Here is a 17,658-nt window from a genome sequence, read left to right as displayed (position 1 = left end):
TTAAACTTGATCTGTCGCAGCAGTAGTGTTTCCATTTGATAGATGCGAAATTGTCGTGAAAACTCGTTTTGATTAAAATTGACATAGAAAACAAATATCTGATGCTGAGAGACCGAGTTGTAAATATACAACGCGAACATACGTTTTCATATCTGTTTGCGATATTTCTTTTTCACTCAGAGTGTATGACTTTTATTTTGTGAAACTACGTCTGATAATCCAAAGCGCATTCGATGCTGAACTCGAATTACTGTTAGTAACTCGAAAACAAACCTGATGCGACAAATAGACTACAGTGTTCTTAACATATGGTAAGAGACTGGAAAATCAATAAAAGTCAAAAAATCGATTTATTTCGCAATATATTAACAATGTTGTTTAGTATACATATATATTGTACATTTTCAGAATACTATGCATCATCTACAAACATAGCTGTGTAATTATGTATGTAAGTATCAGATCAGATTTCGAACAAAACATTTAACTTAACACAAACAAAATGGAAAGCCAAGGAAGAGGACAGTGGTTACTAAATAACTTGGTTATTTTTTTTTTTATATAAAACCAATAAGATTTAAAACAAAATACACTAATAATAACAGCATGAACACTTCTTTGCGTAACGATGAACCTACAAGAGAAAAGACATTATTATTGTTTTGCCATATTTCATGATATATAGTTCGCTTACATTACATCAAAATTTATAATAAGTTCCTCTTTCCAATATAATATTTCAATATCAAACAAAACATGTACATATAAATTTAACTACTGTTTTCTAAATGAATGATAATTGTTTTACCTCAAGTATCAATGCATGTATATAGAATACTGAACTTTTGTTACGCAATTCAAATGAAGAAACGTGAAAATTTCCCCTAAAGGGATCAAACATCACAGAGGAAAAAAATCTGTTGTAAAATATAGAAAAATTATATTGTTGGAAACAAATCAAACAAAAAATATTTTTGACATATTGATAAGGACAGGCAGTATAATATTAAGTAATTCATGATTCTATTTACATTTTAATTAATGAAACTGTGTAAGGTTACCGAGAAACTCATGCTGCTTTGCTTTAAAGCTAGTATATCATGATACTATTTACTTATACTACATGTGTAAGTCATACAACGGAATGGGATGATACTAAATAATTAATTATATTAAATAATTAATTATACAATGTAATTCTTGAGACAATGTAATGATACTTTTCAATGATACCATGTTATAAATGATATTATATTATGATACTATGTAGATATTGGCATTATGTAATTTTGTCGTATTACGGTATGTAAATATATGTAGTTAATGATACTATGTTATTTATGAGACAATGTAATGGTATTATGTTGTTCGATGTTATGACTCATTTTTACCTGCGGATGTATAGCTGAATCCCTCCGCCATTGTCTCACATATGTAGTAGGCAACGTTGTTACAGTTCACATCATTGTACCTACCACCATATAGTTCAGTGCAGTAATCTGTACCGCCGATGTTATTAGGCTCTCCCCCCCAGGGACTGGAAAATTTACAAGAATAAAAAAAAGTTAAATATAAAGAGGTGCGTTGAAATCATAGTAATTCAACATTAAAAAAATACTCCCGGTCTCTCCGAAATTCAAGGTAGTATAAATAGGGCGACATGGGCGCAATACCCGTTTCATACAAACTCAAACTCGATAAAACTTTGGCAAAGTATAAAGAAAGGAAATTTTCACATGAACACCCTGCAAAAGTAAAAGGATAATAAGACTTTGATTTTGTGGACAACTCGTACACATTTTACACCTTTGTGTGCATACGCTCCACTGGTCATTTGTTTAATGAAGCTGACAGTGTGCATATCGTACTAGTCATCGAAAAGTCACATAGAAAATGTTATTGGTTGTGTTAAAAGAACTTTTCCTAATTTAGCGTCTTCTGTTTCATCAACGACACCCACCATGGAAATGTAGGACAAATCCACGTAGTGTCACGTCCTCGCATCGAGAACTCCGGTAGTGACGACAAACCACCATAAAGACAAATGAGCACAATAAAAAGCATCGACCTTCATATCACATTAAGAAAAATTATATTCCTGATAATGGACATAGGAGAGTTCATTGTACTAAGTGTAAAGGAGTACCTACCATACCGATGAAACGATACCGCTGTCTGCTACCGTCGACATCCAAGGATAATGACTCATGTTTTCATAAGAACAAACCATGGTAAGATCTTTATTGTCATTATGTAAGGTCGATCTTTTCCATTTATTTCTCTTATCTGTTCGATTGTGTCTTGTCAACCATTAATGTATTTTGTGGTACCTTTTGAACACAATTTTATACCGCTATATGACATTTCGCTCTGAAAGTTAGGCCGTTGTTTAACATATCTAATTAAGAAATAGCGATAACAAACTTAAACCGTCAAAATCAAGTCGGCCATTTTGTTATCCAATCAGTCTCAAAGTGAAACATGCACAACCATAAACCGAATGAACCTTCATATTATTTGAGAAAGATTTATCAAATATTTCAAGATGGTTGCCAGTTCCGATCCGTCTCAGATAAAAAGTGGAAACTACGGACCAAGGTAAACTAACATATTGAATATGAGACAGATAAGTTCTTCTCGAGAAATATTAATAACAAACATAACATCGTTCGTGGCTGTTTTACGTACAAGACATTGTTTCTTACGGGGTTGTTTAACATGACATCGGTCTGTTAAGGGTTTATGACATTGTTTTATATGGGGTTGTACGTACATGACATTGTTCTGTTCGGGGTTGTTTTGCATGACATCGGTCTGTTAAGGGTTGTTGTATGTTTATGACATTGTTTTATACGGGGTTGTACGTATCTGTACATTACATTGTTTCCTACGGGGTTGTTTTACATGACATCGGTCTATTAAGGGGTTATGACATTGTTTTATATGGGGTTGCACGTACATGACATTGTTGTGTTCGGGGTTGTTTTGCATGACATCGGTCTGTTAAGGGTTGTTGTACGTTTATGACATTGTTTTATATGGGGTTGTACGTACATGACATTGTTCTGTACGGGGTTGTTGAAGGCTGTGTCGTATTCCCAGTATCCCTCCACCTTCTTGTCGTTCAGACCTGTCCACCAACCGGTGGCAATTTGGGATATATTCTTCAATGCATTTGCAATAAAGGCCTAGTGAACATAAAACATGTCCTTTTCAAGGGGAAAAAACAATGATTTCAGATATACACAAGTGGCTGATCATTCTATGTTAGAACTACACTTTGTAAAATTTCTAAATCATAATTATGGTCAATTTTTTATTTTATTATTTATTTTGATCTTAACTTCTACAATATCCTAATATTCAAACTTGTAAGTTAAAACCTAGACGAAATACTGCAGTTTCACAGACTATTGATAATAAATAAAATGTGCACTAAAACCTTTGACCACATGACACACTATTTTTGCCGTACTAACCGCTTCTTCTCGAGAATTAATAGCCAGTAGATATCCGTCCAAAGGCTCGCTAACTTGTACACATTTGTCACGCGATCCCTGCCACGTGGTCATGTCTGCGTTAGTTGTGTTGCTAATTAAGTAACAGGTAAGCATACCATTGGCTGCCCGCGATATCCATCCATTAGGACAAGGCTGGTCTGAAACATACAAAATACATTTCGTTACCAACTAGGGCAAGGTGGGGCTCAAACATACAAAATACATTTCGTTACAATCTAGGGCAAGGCTGGGCCAAGACACACAGAATACATTTATTTATCCGCTAGGGTAAGACTGCACTAAGACATACAAAATGCATTTATTTATCCGCTAGGGCAAAGCTTGGCTGAGACATACAAAGTACATTAGGCCGAGACACAGTTATGAACATTACCACAATGTTGGCTGATTGATCGAAAAATTAGAGGAAATTAAATCCATATATATTATAACAGCAGTAAAATTGATCCTTACGAAGAAATAATAAATAGAAGAAAAAATCTTAACAACACGTCTTTAGCGCTTTCATTTCATCAAGGAGGTTCTTCAAACTGGAAAAGCGCTAAAGATGTGTTGTCAAGATTTTTTTCTTTTTATATTCTATATAAATAAAATATATTGGGATAAAGCCGATAAGTATATCACTTGTAAATTTATGATGCACTACTTACTGTTGATAATCATATCTTTATGATTTATAAACGTATGTACCTTCAGTTTGAGCTTCACAAATATATCCTTGATTGGCATAGCATGAAAGGTCGTTTACGATTCCGTCCTGGGAAACCGTCCCGCAGTCTTCGTTACCCAAATTGTTCGGCTCCTGGTTCCAATTGCTGAAACAGATGAGAAAATTTTCTCAAATTCACAGATCACGCGTATTTTCATCATCTAAAATTACCCAAAATAACATACATGACAATTGCGATGACAAGTTGGTTTCCTATCATTTCTAAGCAAAGATTGGTTATGAAAGTAAGTATAAAATAACATTATTATAGGCTTTCTTGTTTTGAATTATTATTTATCAGCCGTTTCATTGTATATATACATGTTTCATGACTGAAAATGCTTCTCATTATTTCAAAGAAGGTGTGGTAATGTGTTGTTTGTCATAAGTATACTAGAGTATGCTAGTTTCTATAGGAAAGATACTTAATACTCTCAATACTAAGGTTCTCTTTCTGGAAAGTTGACTAGTCAGTTCTATAACATGATTGCTTACATTAAGCTCATGTTGGCTTTGGTATCCCTGTTCCAGACCCAGCTTCCCGAACTAGGTTGAAAAATCAGACCGGTCCAGAACGCGTAAGAATCATAGCGAAGAGTTTGCACCCCGAGCCAGACCTACAAACAGATCACCATATGATATTTGTACCAATAAACTTACCGGATTAACGATAAACTCTTACTTTCTTTGCAGGGCAAACATTGAGATGTGAGTGCAGACGGCCTATACAAATCAACCTTTTAATCATTTCCTTCATAGAAAAATGTTTGGGTGTTTTCCTTTTACTGGTTAAAATTGCTTATTTCATTCCTAAAGCAAATTCTTAACATACCACTGTATATACCGTTATACGCTTTTAATGTTTAAAACTGTTGACCACGTGCATATTATATAGAAAGCGAAAACGTCTACCTCCTCGTCCTTTGACTGGATTTGGATAAGGCGACCTCCCATCTCCGAACACGTCGATGCGGCTGCCCTGTGATTTTGTGGTTGCTGGATGTGGAAATAGTAGCATTTGTGTCCCGCTCGCACCCAGCCGTTCGCGCATCCCATCTTGTTTTCGTACTTTGTGTCATCTAGAATACGCCATAAGTAATGATAAAAACGAAATTTTAATAGCAAATAGAAGAAAATACAAAAACGTATGGTATGGTTATGGTAGCTTAACGCAATGTGTCGAAACGAAGTGCAAACAGAAACAGCACAAACCCGGTTAAGGATTGCCAAAAAGTAACTACATTATTTATATGCTTTAAAAACTCTTCTTTTTCCGATATAGCTATAGTTTTAATAAATCATTTCTCGAAAGGAATACATTCCATGCGGAACTGTTATGAAAAACAATTAATACAGATGATGCAAAACAATGCAATGGGGTCATGCCAGGACTTGAACCCTGGAACTCCGGTTATCTTACTGTCGCTCAAACCAACTAAATCATTTGATCAAGGATAATAGTCGCGGTACTACTACATATCTAAACCTACAGTGGAACTCTCTAGTGTTTAGCCTGCAGTGGGAAGGGACCCTTCAACATGGTTAATACAAAGTATGGTTGACACTTACCTATTCTTGGTGTTTGACAGATATATTTCTCAAGTCTTTTACAGTCGGCGTCCGCGAACCTGCCATTGTCATAAATAAGTGCGCACTGTTCAGTTCCTCCCAGATTATTTGGTTCCGCTGTCCATTCACTAAAACAGAATATATTGTTAAGGAACTTGTGCTACCTTGACAGTTGTGTGCCAAATGTAGCTGCAGCAATCTGCAGAAATCGTAACTTATCATTCAATGTAAGAAATATAAATTATAGAACACAAAAATGTTGCTTTATGTCAAAATGGGACAAATTCGACGACGATACGTAAATATAACAGTACTGACCAAAGAAACTCCAACACAAAAGTACGTACGAAAAAACTGGCGAAGTACAAGGTATATCAAGACATGATACCACAAACAGAATCATATATTCACCAGTATGAACTACCAAGTGGACTAGCAACATTGAAACACCATCGTGAACTACCAATAAAGATACACCCATGTGAACTACAAACAAAACCCGGGTTCAAATATTAGATGTTTCAAAGGGTTAATGATTGCCTACACCATTCACTGTATGGGCACCCGCCATTACATTGTATCCTGTTAAATAAATGTAGTTTCAGCTGACGAGCATATATAAACTTATCGGACATATTTAATTAGATATGACTAAATTAATTTAACACATATTTTGAGTGCAACTTAACGAGAATGTATGGCTGTCGTGTAGGTAATTTACAGTGTAAGATTTAACTGCTAACCTACTAGATACATTGGTGTTACTATCTTTCACAAATGCACTTATTTACATACAGCCATAACTACAGAAATTCACAATTTAAGATTGCGCTAATGTAAATCGAGTTAGTCATGTAAAATAAAAATAGGAGTACACTAATGTCAGTTCGTCTGCAGTTAAATTGATTCAGTAGATGTCTAGTGGGTACAAAAATGGATTCGGGAGACGCTTGCTGGGATGCATATGTACATGTTGCTCTGGTTGACTGGTGAACCGTCGTCCCAGGTCCAGAGGCCTTCGTGTGCCTGGTCACTCATCCCAACCCAGTACAACTGGTCAGTCATTTGTAGCTCAGCTAGCTGTGCACGGATGTAAGCCTACGTAGGATGAAACAGATTTAAAATTATCAATATATGGCTACTTAACAACTCTCGAAAATATTTGGAAACAATTTGTAACATCGATTGTATACAGTGTATTTGTATGTAAAACTATGACGTTAAGTTACGTCAGATTTGGTTATATCCCCCAAGTATAATGATCTTAACGAACTTCCGAGACGTTCGTATGTCAGTTACGCTGGGCATGGTCCTGATACAATAAAATGACGCGGGGCATGCCAATTGCGATAAAGATATTAAGTTTGTGTGTGGGATATTGGTGGTTGGGAGCTTGATCCTGAAAATACCAAATGTCAATATAGTAAAACAAATTAATAAGAGTTAATTGCACGCACCTGTTCACTTGCGGTGTCGAGCTTCAGTAGATTGGCGCTAGTACCTGGATGTAGCGTCTTGCATTTCTTGGACGCGTCGCTCCAAGAAACAATGTTATATTCATCTGTCAAATCACTGACGTAGTAACAATTTGTTGTCGTCACAATCCAATTAAATGGGCAGCCGCTGCCTGGGAAAATATACAACCCTTACATAGCTCATTTACAATATGTGTTTCGCTTTACACTATATGTTTCGCTATACACTAAACATTTTAAATTAAAAAGACGAATTTTGAACATGGTTATTGAAATATGTTGATTATTAACATTCTAATATTTTGCTTCCTTCTTCGAATTTCAAGTGATTATATGTCAGTAAACAGTTGTTGATTCTGCTCTCAGTCCCTGAGTTCGACTGTATTGTTGTAGTTGGAACCTATTAAAGCATGGTTTTCATGAAATACTAACATATATGAATGTTTCATTATGTATGTAAAATTGTAACGTTATAAATGGTTTGTAACGCTGTATTTCTACATACCTTACGGAACACTTCAGATCTTAATCTTTTAACATTTATTACCACTATTAGGTCGTAATTGTACAAAATACCATCTATATCGTACAGTAAAATTCACATTCATTGGGTTACTGCATCGACGTATATTAAATTTACAAAATTCTTCGTATTTTCAGTGGTTATTTAACAATATCCTGCACACCGTGTGTTAATAGGAAACTCTAATGTTTCTTTATAATAATTGACATTTTGAACTGACCTCTCGGATTATATTCACAGATATAGCCGTGCTTTTCAGAACATTCTTGGTCACTGAGTGTGCCCTGTATATTGAGGGCGCCACAATTTTCGATGTGATGACGGTCGTCTGGTTCAACGTTCCAAACCCTGTCGATATGATTATTCATATAATGCATAATTAGTTGACAGCACTTTCCCTTTGAAAAAATATAAATAAATATTTATTCAAAAAACACGTTTTTAATTAGTTAATTTATGTTATTTGTTTATCATTTTTATTTACTTATATGTTTTTATTCATTTATTTCATTTGGCTCTTTTTATTTGATTTTCATTTGTTCCATACGTATCTATATATGTATAGACTTTATGTCCAAATTCGGTTGGTGAAAAAACTGAGATCGATAGTGGAATTGGAGCTGGTTTCTTGCATATCATTGAGCCACTGTATGGACGTGTTAAAAGTACACATTCTTTGTGTTGGTTAGCACACAAAGGATAAGCGATAGTTGACAAGGCTATCTTACACTGCGCCAGGATTGGCTAGGATTTCTGAGTCGTCCTTCCCCCACGACCAGGCTCCGGGGTGGTTGTAGTCAGTCAGATCAGTCCACCATCTCTCTGCCGTCATGTTTACAATGGTCCGTGTAAACAGGTCCTAATGTTTTAACAGAAAGACGAGAATTTCGTGTAATTACAAACCATATTTCTAGCTTCTTTAATCCGAATGCGTCTATCTTGACATGAACATGTGTATCTTCGACGGGTCAAAACAAATCTAAGGTATAAAAGCAACACTAACCTAGGGTTTGATAACTCGATCCTTTGACCGGACTCTGATATATTATCTCCTGTATCTCCGGCGAGCGTATATAGCAATGTTCAAAACGTGTCATCAAAAGTGGTGCGATGCTATCATAGAAATATGTGCTTGTTGTCATGCACATCTCGTGAAATACAAGTTTAAGCTCAAACGTTGTTTTTTCATTTTATTTCATCCAATGTTGTATTACTAGGATAATATAATGAAACAAATGTCGTTTTCAATAAAGACTTTAAGAAGAAACATTAAAAGTTTAAGATACTTACAGAATGGTTTGTCTTTGCTTTTCAAAAGTAGATTAGTACATAATGATAGATTTTCATATATGTCTAACAAGACTATGGACTACTTTCAAAAATGTTTGGTAAAATCAAAGAAATCTTTCTAGATGTCAGTATCTGTTGTTTTCTTTAATATAGCAATAAAGGAATGTAAACAAAAGATGATGATGATGATGATGATGATGATGATGATAATGATGATGATGATGATGATGATGATGATGATGATGATGATGATGATGATGATGATGATGATGATGATGGCTTAGAAGAAAACAATGTGTTTTTGTTTTGTATGCTTTTGAATATGTGCATTTGTCATGTTTATGTCAAAATTGTTTATGTAACATCTTTGGCTGAAAACAAATCATTGAAAAAGATTAATCACCGAGACAGTCCGTCTCTACAAAAATGGAATAAAACGTATTGTGTGTATTACCCGATCGCCTGCTCCATTAAATTGGAGGAGAGTGGCGCCAAATTGACGACAGTCCGTCGTCGCCTGGTCCCATGTGAGCCCCTGGGAACTGAACAGGAAACAGTTGCCTTGAATAAGAATCCATTTCCCCACCGGACATTGATACCCGGAAACGGCACCTGAGATTAAGAAATAAATTCATGAAAACGTACAAACCCCACAGGATATTTTTATTCAAATAGGGTGAAAATAGAAAATGATATATGTATTAAATAAATTTGTAATCGCTTATTCCGAAGAAAATGCGGAAAGAAGCTTCAAATTATGATTATGGCAAAGTGTTGCATCATTCTTTTTTAAGCGATTGTAGTTTTTTTCATTATATATTATACAATTAGCGCTGAAATTGTCTACTTAAGGAAATATCTCTGGAGTTGTAAAAATGTGTCAGAATTATCTTCGTATTCATAAAAAGTCATTGGTAACAGTGGCAACAACCTATATTGGCTTATTTGGAGTTTCTTCTCCGAAAAGACCGTCTCCTTTGGACTTGGTTTTCATATTTAAGGATGCGCCTCTTTTTCAAAGTATAGACAAATACAAGTTTGATGATCGAAGCTTGTACCACAGGTACTGATGGAAACCTTTAAGTCGACTGTCCATGATCATCTACCGGTATTTCCGGAATGCATATTGGTAACATATGTAGGGCAACTGGCTTTAGAAGGTCATTTAAACATGGAAAAAATTAAAAGTCAATGAAAGAATAAGATGACAGTTTAAGAGAAGATTAAAAGGGAAATGAGGAAAAACCTAATCATAAGGAAAACATGAACTCCAGACGATAACTGGTGATGTGTTGGAGCCTATATTTCCTGCATTACATGTGGTACACAGCATGGTGTCTCCCGTTAAACCAAGGAAGGTATGAAAGTCATTAACGATCTCTAAACCATATACATAGTGGACAAGTATTGTCTTCAGAGCCGATTCGTATTCTCAAGGAGTGAAATACTTTATGTTTACATATATTAAATAAGAAACAGCAATCTCAATATGACGCTTTTGAAAGGTAGAAAATGCATTTTTTCTTTGTCACCCATACCACGTGAGCAAGTCTTTATAACGATAGACATTTGAGTTTTGTAATGAGGGCCATGAAATTGGCTATACCAAGCCATGGTATTGAATTATACGCACATGATAGAGCCTGTCCCTTGTGGGGGACAAGAGGCTTACTACAATATGAACAACGTATCTTTGTACCGATACATATATTAGATGACAACATTGTGATCTCTTAACCTTTCGCTAAAACCGGAAGTTTAAGGATGGTGTGGAGATTAGTGTACGCCAAACATCTGCCACTTGACGATCAAGTATTGAATCTAAACTATTTAAAGCTATACCATACCCAACAGCAGGCACAGAGTCAGGGAGACATACTCCATCCTCGTCCCCACGTGAATATCCGCCATCAGAATATGATGTACTGTACCCACAGTTTAACGTTTATCAGCGGGTAGGGGCAGCCACGTGGAGTATCAGCATTGTCGTGCACTTGTTTAAAAAAACCAAAATTCAAATATATAATTTATTGGTTTTAGCAATGCAAAATTCTTTACGTCAGCATCTCGCATTGGGAGGTCAAATTTCTGTATATCATTATCTTTTTTAAGATAAAAAAAACAAGTTATTTTTTTCCTTTGTGGAAAAGAATTTACACCATAAGGTTGTAGTAAGTTGACTATACATTGATAAAGGTTTTGTTCATAGAGATACGGGTGTTATCGTACTTTGAGCACACGGGTACATCAAACACAACCAGCCTTGTATTGTGACAAGCTACACTAACCCTACTGATCTTAAACAAGCACAATTCGATAAAAATACGTCATATTAATATTGCACATTAGTTTTTTTCAAAATATATTTTTATTGTATCTACACACGACAGGCTGGGAGCTGATATCGTGATACTGGAAAAGAAAGAGTTGTAAATTCAAAATTCAAATGTTAAAAACAATTAATCTACTTCCATGAGGAGTTTCGAAATATTTATAGACGTATAGATTGTTTCATGGACATGTTTTGATGCAGCTGTATTTTATGAATTTGTGATATTCCAAAGTTTGGTATTAATTAATTTTAAAATGCCAATTATATATAGACAAAAATACTAGTAGTGTATCAAATGATGAGACATAATCAAATGAGTATTTTTTTTTTAACTATGTAGATAATAATATTATGGTATGCTAGTTGTGTATCAAATAATAATTTTTAATCAAATGATTCATATCACATACCACGAGCATTAGGTAGGCGGTGTACGTGCTATTTAGATAACATTGAGTTTCTAGTCATGACTTATTATTATCAAAGTGAAACTTTGTTGCATTTCAACAAATGTTACGGAATATTGAAGATGTGGATTTAGTTTTTTGCATTTAGATCTTAAGCACCTCTGACTTTTAATTATGTATATACGAAGGCTGAAAGCATTTAAGTCTCTGTCGGCAATTCAATGACATCATTCAAAAGAATTATCACAGATTCTATATTGTATTAGGTATCAAAAACATGTATATATACTAGCGGATAAAAGAAACTGTGCATGCGGAGAATTGTTATAGAACATGTATTACCAACTGTATATGCATGAAAATTCACACACATGACCGAGTATGCCACATACACACTATCCGTATTTCATTGACAGTTTTTCCCGTGTAGTTTGCACTCTATAGACGTTGGCCAGTTTGCACGTTTTTCTCGTCAAGCCATCCAATTCGACAATGAAAGTTTATTTTTCAACTGTTGGGTCACTCTGTTGAGACCAGTGAACAGTAAAAACAGCAATATAACGTTTTAATTTGTAATTAATGCTAAGCCGAGGCTCAATGAAAATGACCGCCTCCGGATTATTGGTATGCTTCAAGGTGGTATGGGCCAAGCCGTTGTCTCTACAAGTTTTCATGTCCATCGAAACACAATCCGGGATTTGTGGAGACGACATCAACAGTTTGGCCACGTCGGCGATCAACCTAGTGCGGGACGTCCACGTGTGACGTCACGTCAACAGGACAACCATATTCGGCTTGTCCATTTGAGAAATCGCTTCCAAACGGCAAGTTTGACTGCATGGACAATCCCTGGGTTGCTACCAATGAGCCCGAGGACTGCACGGGACCGATAGCGTGAACGAGCTATCCGTCCGCGACGTCCTGCAATCCACCCAGTTCTTCTGCCACGACATCGTGTAGCACGTCTGGACTGGTGCAGAAGGCATCCGCGATTTACTCGACGGGATTGGGCAGGCATTTTGTTTACGGACGAGTTGCGAGTCCACCTGGATAGTAGTGACGGCCGTTCCAGAGTGTATCGTCGCGTTGGAGAACGTTTCCGTGACGCGTGTGTGGTACAGCGACGTTCTTTCGGCGGATGCAGCGTTAAGATTTGGGGCGGCATCACAGACAACGGGAGAACGCCTCTGATGATTGTTAACGGGAATTTGTACGCGCTACATAACCGTGACGAGATCCTCCAGACCCATGTCGTTCCATTCGTGCAAGGGCAGCAACGTCACATTACGCTACAGCCGGACAACGCCAGGTCACACACAGCTCGTGTCGCTATGGACTTTCTGGTTCAGCAGAACGTTGACGTGTTGCCCTGGCCTGCTGTATCCCCCGATAGGTCGCCCATTGAACACGTCGGGGATGAAATGAAGCGCAGATTACGGGCATTATGTAATCAACCGGTGACGTTGGCTGATTTGGCTGCAGCGTTGGAACAGATCTGGAATGCCATCCCACAAGCATTCTTGAACCGTTTGATAGGCTCCATGCGTCGACGTTGCCCGGCTTGCATTCAGGCAAACGGTGGACAAACGAGGCATTAACTTTGTGAACTCATTATTCTGCTGTGTTTATGTCACTCCTGAGCGAAACTTAATGATTCCACAACGTGGAAAATGGAATGCAACTGTTAATAAATAACAAATAAATTGTCCCTGAAAACCTTGTTGTTCTACGTCATACACATTTATTTTTATAACACATTTTAGGCATGCACAGTTTCTTTTTTTTCCGCTAGTATATATAGGTTTCCATTTTATAATCGTTCGAGCTTCCTATTCAGTGTTAAGTAATTGACAACAGAAATTAATTATAACATTTAATATTGTTGGCTTTGTCGCAACCATCTACAGCTGTAAATATGAATGAGATTCTTCTTAGCTCAGTGTCACATCATCTTTGAAATCGCAGGGGTTACCGTCGCTCGTGAACTGACGTTCTCCGCACTGACACCACGAAAGACCGGATGAATCTCTGAGTGCCAACAGTTTTAATTTACCTGTATGACAACTTGTTTTGATAGGAATTATAGTCTTTTTCTTAAAAAGTGTCTGAGATCCAACAGGTTCAAGTTCAAGTTCTTTATTACTTTAAGTCGGTTGACTTATCAGTTATAAGATATATACAAAACAATACAGAGACAATATACAATATGATACACACACACATACACACACGCCTACACACTCACACACACCGTGGAGAGTGAACACTAACCAGCAATCAGCTCAGATCTCCTTTTGTTTGCTTGTATTAAAAATTTGCCCAGATTTCTAATGTCAGATACATTCTCACAAGTAAGCAGTTGAATTAATTTATACATGCTTGTATGTCTTGCATAATATTTCTTAATTAGTTTCAACCTTATATCAATATAGCAAGGACATTTTAAAATAAAATGGAACTCATCCTCGACATCATTCAGGTCACATACTGTACACAATCTGTTTTGTCTTTCAGTTCTATTATATCTGCCACACTCAATATTTAACTTATGTGCAGACATTCGAATTTTACATATTTGTTTTAATTAATTTATATTTACAGGTTTTGATAAATAATACTGGTGACCAAAATCACACACATATTGATACAATGCTCCTTTAGGAGAAGATTGAATTTTTTCAAAACATTCTTGTCTGATTATGTCACAAAGACGTTCTTTTATAATATGAAAAGTGCTATTATTTAAACTGGAGGATTCCCACACATTTCCAAGACCAATTCTGTATAATTCTTGTTTTACACTCATTAACCAAATGTCATTATTACAAAGCATATCATCATAGCATGACCTTAGAATATAATTTCCTACATTTCTCAGTTTTTATCCAATATATGAATATTCGTAATTTTCTAACTATTTTCATGGGATATCTTCCAAGTTCATAATACACCATAACATTACTAGTTACTAGGTAAATCTACATGTAATACTTACCTGTGATAACACGATTCAATTCAATTCAACTTTTATTCCTCAAGTTTGACAACTTATTCGATAACTATAATTTACAATAAATTACAAATGATATATAAATATATGTATTGTGCATTCAACATTCATTATCACTCCCATATTCTAAATGCCAATTATACAAACATAGACATTTATATAAATTATATTGATATGCATGTTTTACGTCATCTAGCAGGTTTACGAAGATCGCTGATATTATCAACACTTAGAAACTGTGTAAGTTTATACATGGAAGGATTTCGCCAGTAATCTGTTTTTTATGTATTTTACTCTCAGAATATGATAATTTCTGCATATCAAAATAAAATGATATTCGTCTTCTATATCTGAATTGCGGCTCATGTCTTTGTTCTCTCATTGTGTTATTGTATCTACCAGTCTCAATAGCTAAATTATGTGCAGAAAGACGAAGTTTAGATAAACCGATTCGGTATTTCATAGGAATATACATTGTCAAATAGTATTGAAGAATATGGTGATTTGCTAAGTGCTTATATAAAATACATTTAGGTGAGGCCTCTAATAGCCCTCTCAGATATTGTTGACTTTGATCAAATATTCTTTGCTTTATCATATACAAAATACTTTTATGGTTATAGGAATAGTAATTTGTCCATACATCTGCGAATCCGAGAGAGAAAAAAAAAATGTTTGGCATAATTAACCCAGTTAAAGCAATTGCCTGTATTGCTACTATACTTAAAAAGGAATACGCAGTTTGCAAAATACAATTTTTCTAATCCATTAGTTTTAACCAGTATTTTATCATTCTGAATTTTCTTATATATTCCAAAGGATATCGACCTAATTCGAAATAAACCATTGCATTGCAAGTCGACTTCTTAACTTTTAAAATCTTCTTACAAAACTGTAAGTTTACCCTCTCAATATCCGTACCTTTTGTAGCTCCCAAAACTTCACATGCATAATGCAATATACTGCAAACATACGTATCAAATAAATGCAATAACGTTGTACAGTTTAGGCTCAAGTTAGAACAGCTTGAAAAAAGAGCATGCGTGGCGTTTCGCCCTGGGTCAGATAACTGTTTCTGTATATGATTGAATCTATTATTGAATTTAAGTTTTACTCCTAGGTAGCTGAACACATCTACAACTTCCACCTCCACACCATTATTTATCCCGCCTCGGGCAAAAATCCTGTAGTCCTATTGGTTAAAACGACGTCACATGATATCCTGTATATTTTCATATTAGGTCAGTAGAATCTCACATTAGATGAGTACGAAAGAGTTATCGTTCTTTGCCCATAACAGTCAACTTGTAACAAGATGGCGACCAAGCGGTTTGTGCAGACGACAGCCGATGAAATGTTAACAAGGCGGGTGAAAGTTTATGTGATATTAAAGTCCGGTAAATAGCCAAATATGGTGATCAGGACATGAAAGTTCACTGAAAATATTTGTGAAATACCGAGTTATCTTTGTTAAATTTTTGTTGTTGTTAACAAATTATGTATTAAATCTTATATGTTAAAATTGTTATTGTTGGAATAAATGTTGAATTTTGTATTATTTTGCAGTTTTTTTATCCAAAGGGCCTTCGACGGGATAAATTCGTTACACAGTTTGTTAGTGACCTAATACGGAAAAATATGGGGTCTAAAAGAAACTAGTATCGGGCGAGGGGATACAAGTTTCTTTTAGCCCCAATATTTTTCCGTATTAGGTCACTAACAAACTGCGTAACTAATAACATCCATCTTTCTCTATCTCGTATACGACCTCCATTTCTAAATACAACTAATTTGGTTTTCTCAGTGTTAACTGTTAATTTCCATTTAGTAAAATACTCATTCAGATTATCTAAAAGACTCTGTAAACCTTCAATAGTTTCGGGAAACATTACTAAGTCATCCGCATACATTAACAAAAACAAACTTAATTTACCAAAGTCATAGTCTATTGAACCATTTTCAATAAATGTGGTTTCAAAATCATTAACAAAAACAGAAAACAATAAAGGAGATAATATTCCCCTTGCATTAATCCAATATTGTATTCAAAATAATTAGAACATTTACCGTTAATTGATACATAAGATTTAATTGATTTGTAAAATGACTTAATTAATGACGAATAACATTTTCCCTCGAATACCAAGCTTAGTGAGCTTACGCCATGAGCTTAATCTGTCAACAAAATCAAACGCTTTGCGAAAGTCTACAAAGCAGCAGTACAAATGTTTCTTCGAAGATAAAGTTTTCGTTATAATAGAATGTAATGCGCGAAAATTGCATCAATCGTACTAAGTTCTGGACGAAATCCGAATTGTGCATCAGTAATAAGGTCATAAGGACCTGTTACAGGAACAAAAGAATTTTGCCCACAAAGCAATTTAACCAGTACTAGGTTATATTTGTAGCTCCCTAAGACACGACCCATGAGATATTTTTTAAAAATTAAAAAGGTCCCCAGGGCCTGTGCTATAAACTATTTAGTGCCGCCTTCCAAAGGTGTACGACAGGGTTCACTTTTTTGTCCAAAAAACTATCAAAACAATGTTTTACGCTACCAAATAGTATTATATTATTCAAAATAGGATCTGCTGCAAATTATGAACTCAAATATGTAACAAAACATTGCATAATTAAAAAGTTGTAAAATGTTAAACTCTAAAAATGTTGGTATTTTCATACACTTTTTTGCTACATCAATTGTTTTACGGAAGTAAAACACCAATTTCCGGTTCTTGTACACCAAAAATCTTTTAATATTATTTGGTGCATTATGTTGAGATACGATAGCGAAAAATTCAGAAAATTTGAGAACCGGTAAA

At 35.3% G+C, this 17,658-nt stretch overlaps 1 protein-coding gene across 1 annotated transcript; it reads right to left on the bottom strand.

The window, feature by feature from the left end:
- Positions 1-345: 345 nt before the first annotated feature.
- LOC110463001 (C-type mannose receptor 2-like) lies at positions 346-11,029 on the bottom strand. Its single transcript, XM_021517305.1, has 14 exons — positions 10,935-11,029; positions 9,542-9,699; positions 8,526-8,656; positions 8,018-8,145; positions 7,257-7,426; positions 6,770-6,897; positions 5,800-5,927; positions 5,143-5,309; positions 4,726-4,847; positions 4,212-4,336; positions 3,480-3,658; positions 3,055-3,188; positions 1,392-1,537; positions 346-634 (listed from the first exon to the last, which is right to left on the bottom strand). The coding sequence occupies exons 1-14, from the start codon at positions 10,996-10,998 to the stop codon at positions 558-560; spliced, it is 1,857 nt and encodes a 618-aa protein (XP_021372980.1). The 5' UTR covers positions 10,999-11,029; the 3' UTR covers positions 346-557.
- Between the last annotated feature and the right edge of the window lie 6,629 nt (positions 11,030-17,658).

The sequence above is a fragment of the Mizuhopecten yessoensis genome, unplaced genomic scaffold (genome assembly GCF_002113885.1).
Source record: "Mizuhopecten yessoensis strain PY_sf001 unplaced genomic scaffold, ASM211388v2 scaffold10849, whole genome shotgun sequence".
Lineage (NCBI taxonomy): Eukaryota > Metazoa > Mollusca > Bivalvia > Pectinida > Pectinidae > Mizuhopecten > Mizuhopecten yessoensis.
This window is presented reverse-complemented; position numbering and strand designations above follow the sequence as displayed.

Coding starts and splice junctions, on each gene's coding strand:
- LOC110463001 (XM_021517305.1), bottom strand. CDS start 10,998: ATGGCGGATATTCACGTGGGGACGAGGATGGAGTATGTCTCCCTGACT. Junction 8,657..9,541: donor TTAATGGAGCAGGCGATCGG/GTAATACACACA, acceptor TTAAAACATTAG/GACCTGTTTACACGGACCAT. Junction 7,427..8,017: donor CTGTGAATATAATCCGAGAG/GTCAGTTCAAAA, acceptor ATATTTTCCCAG/GCAGCGGCTGCCCATTTAAT.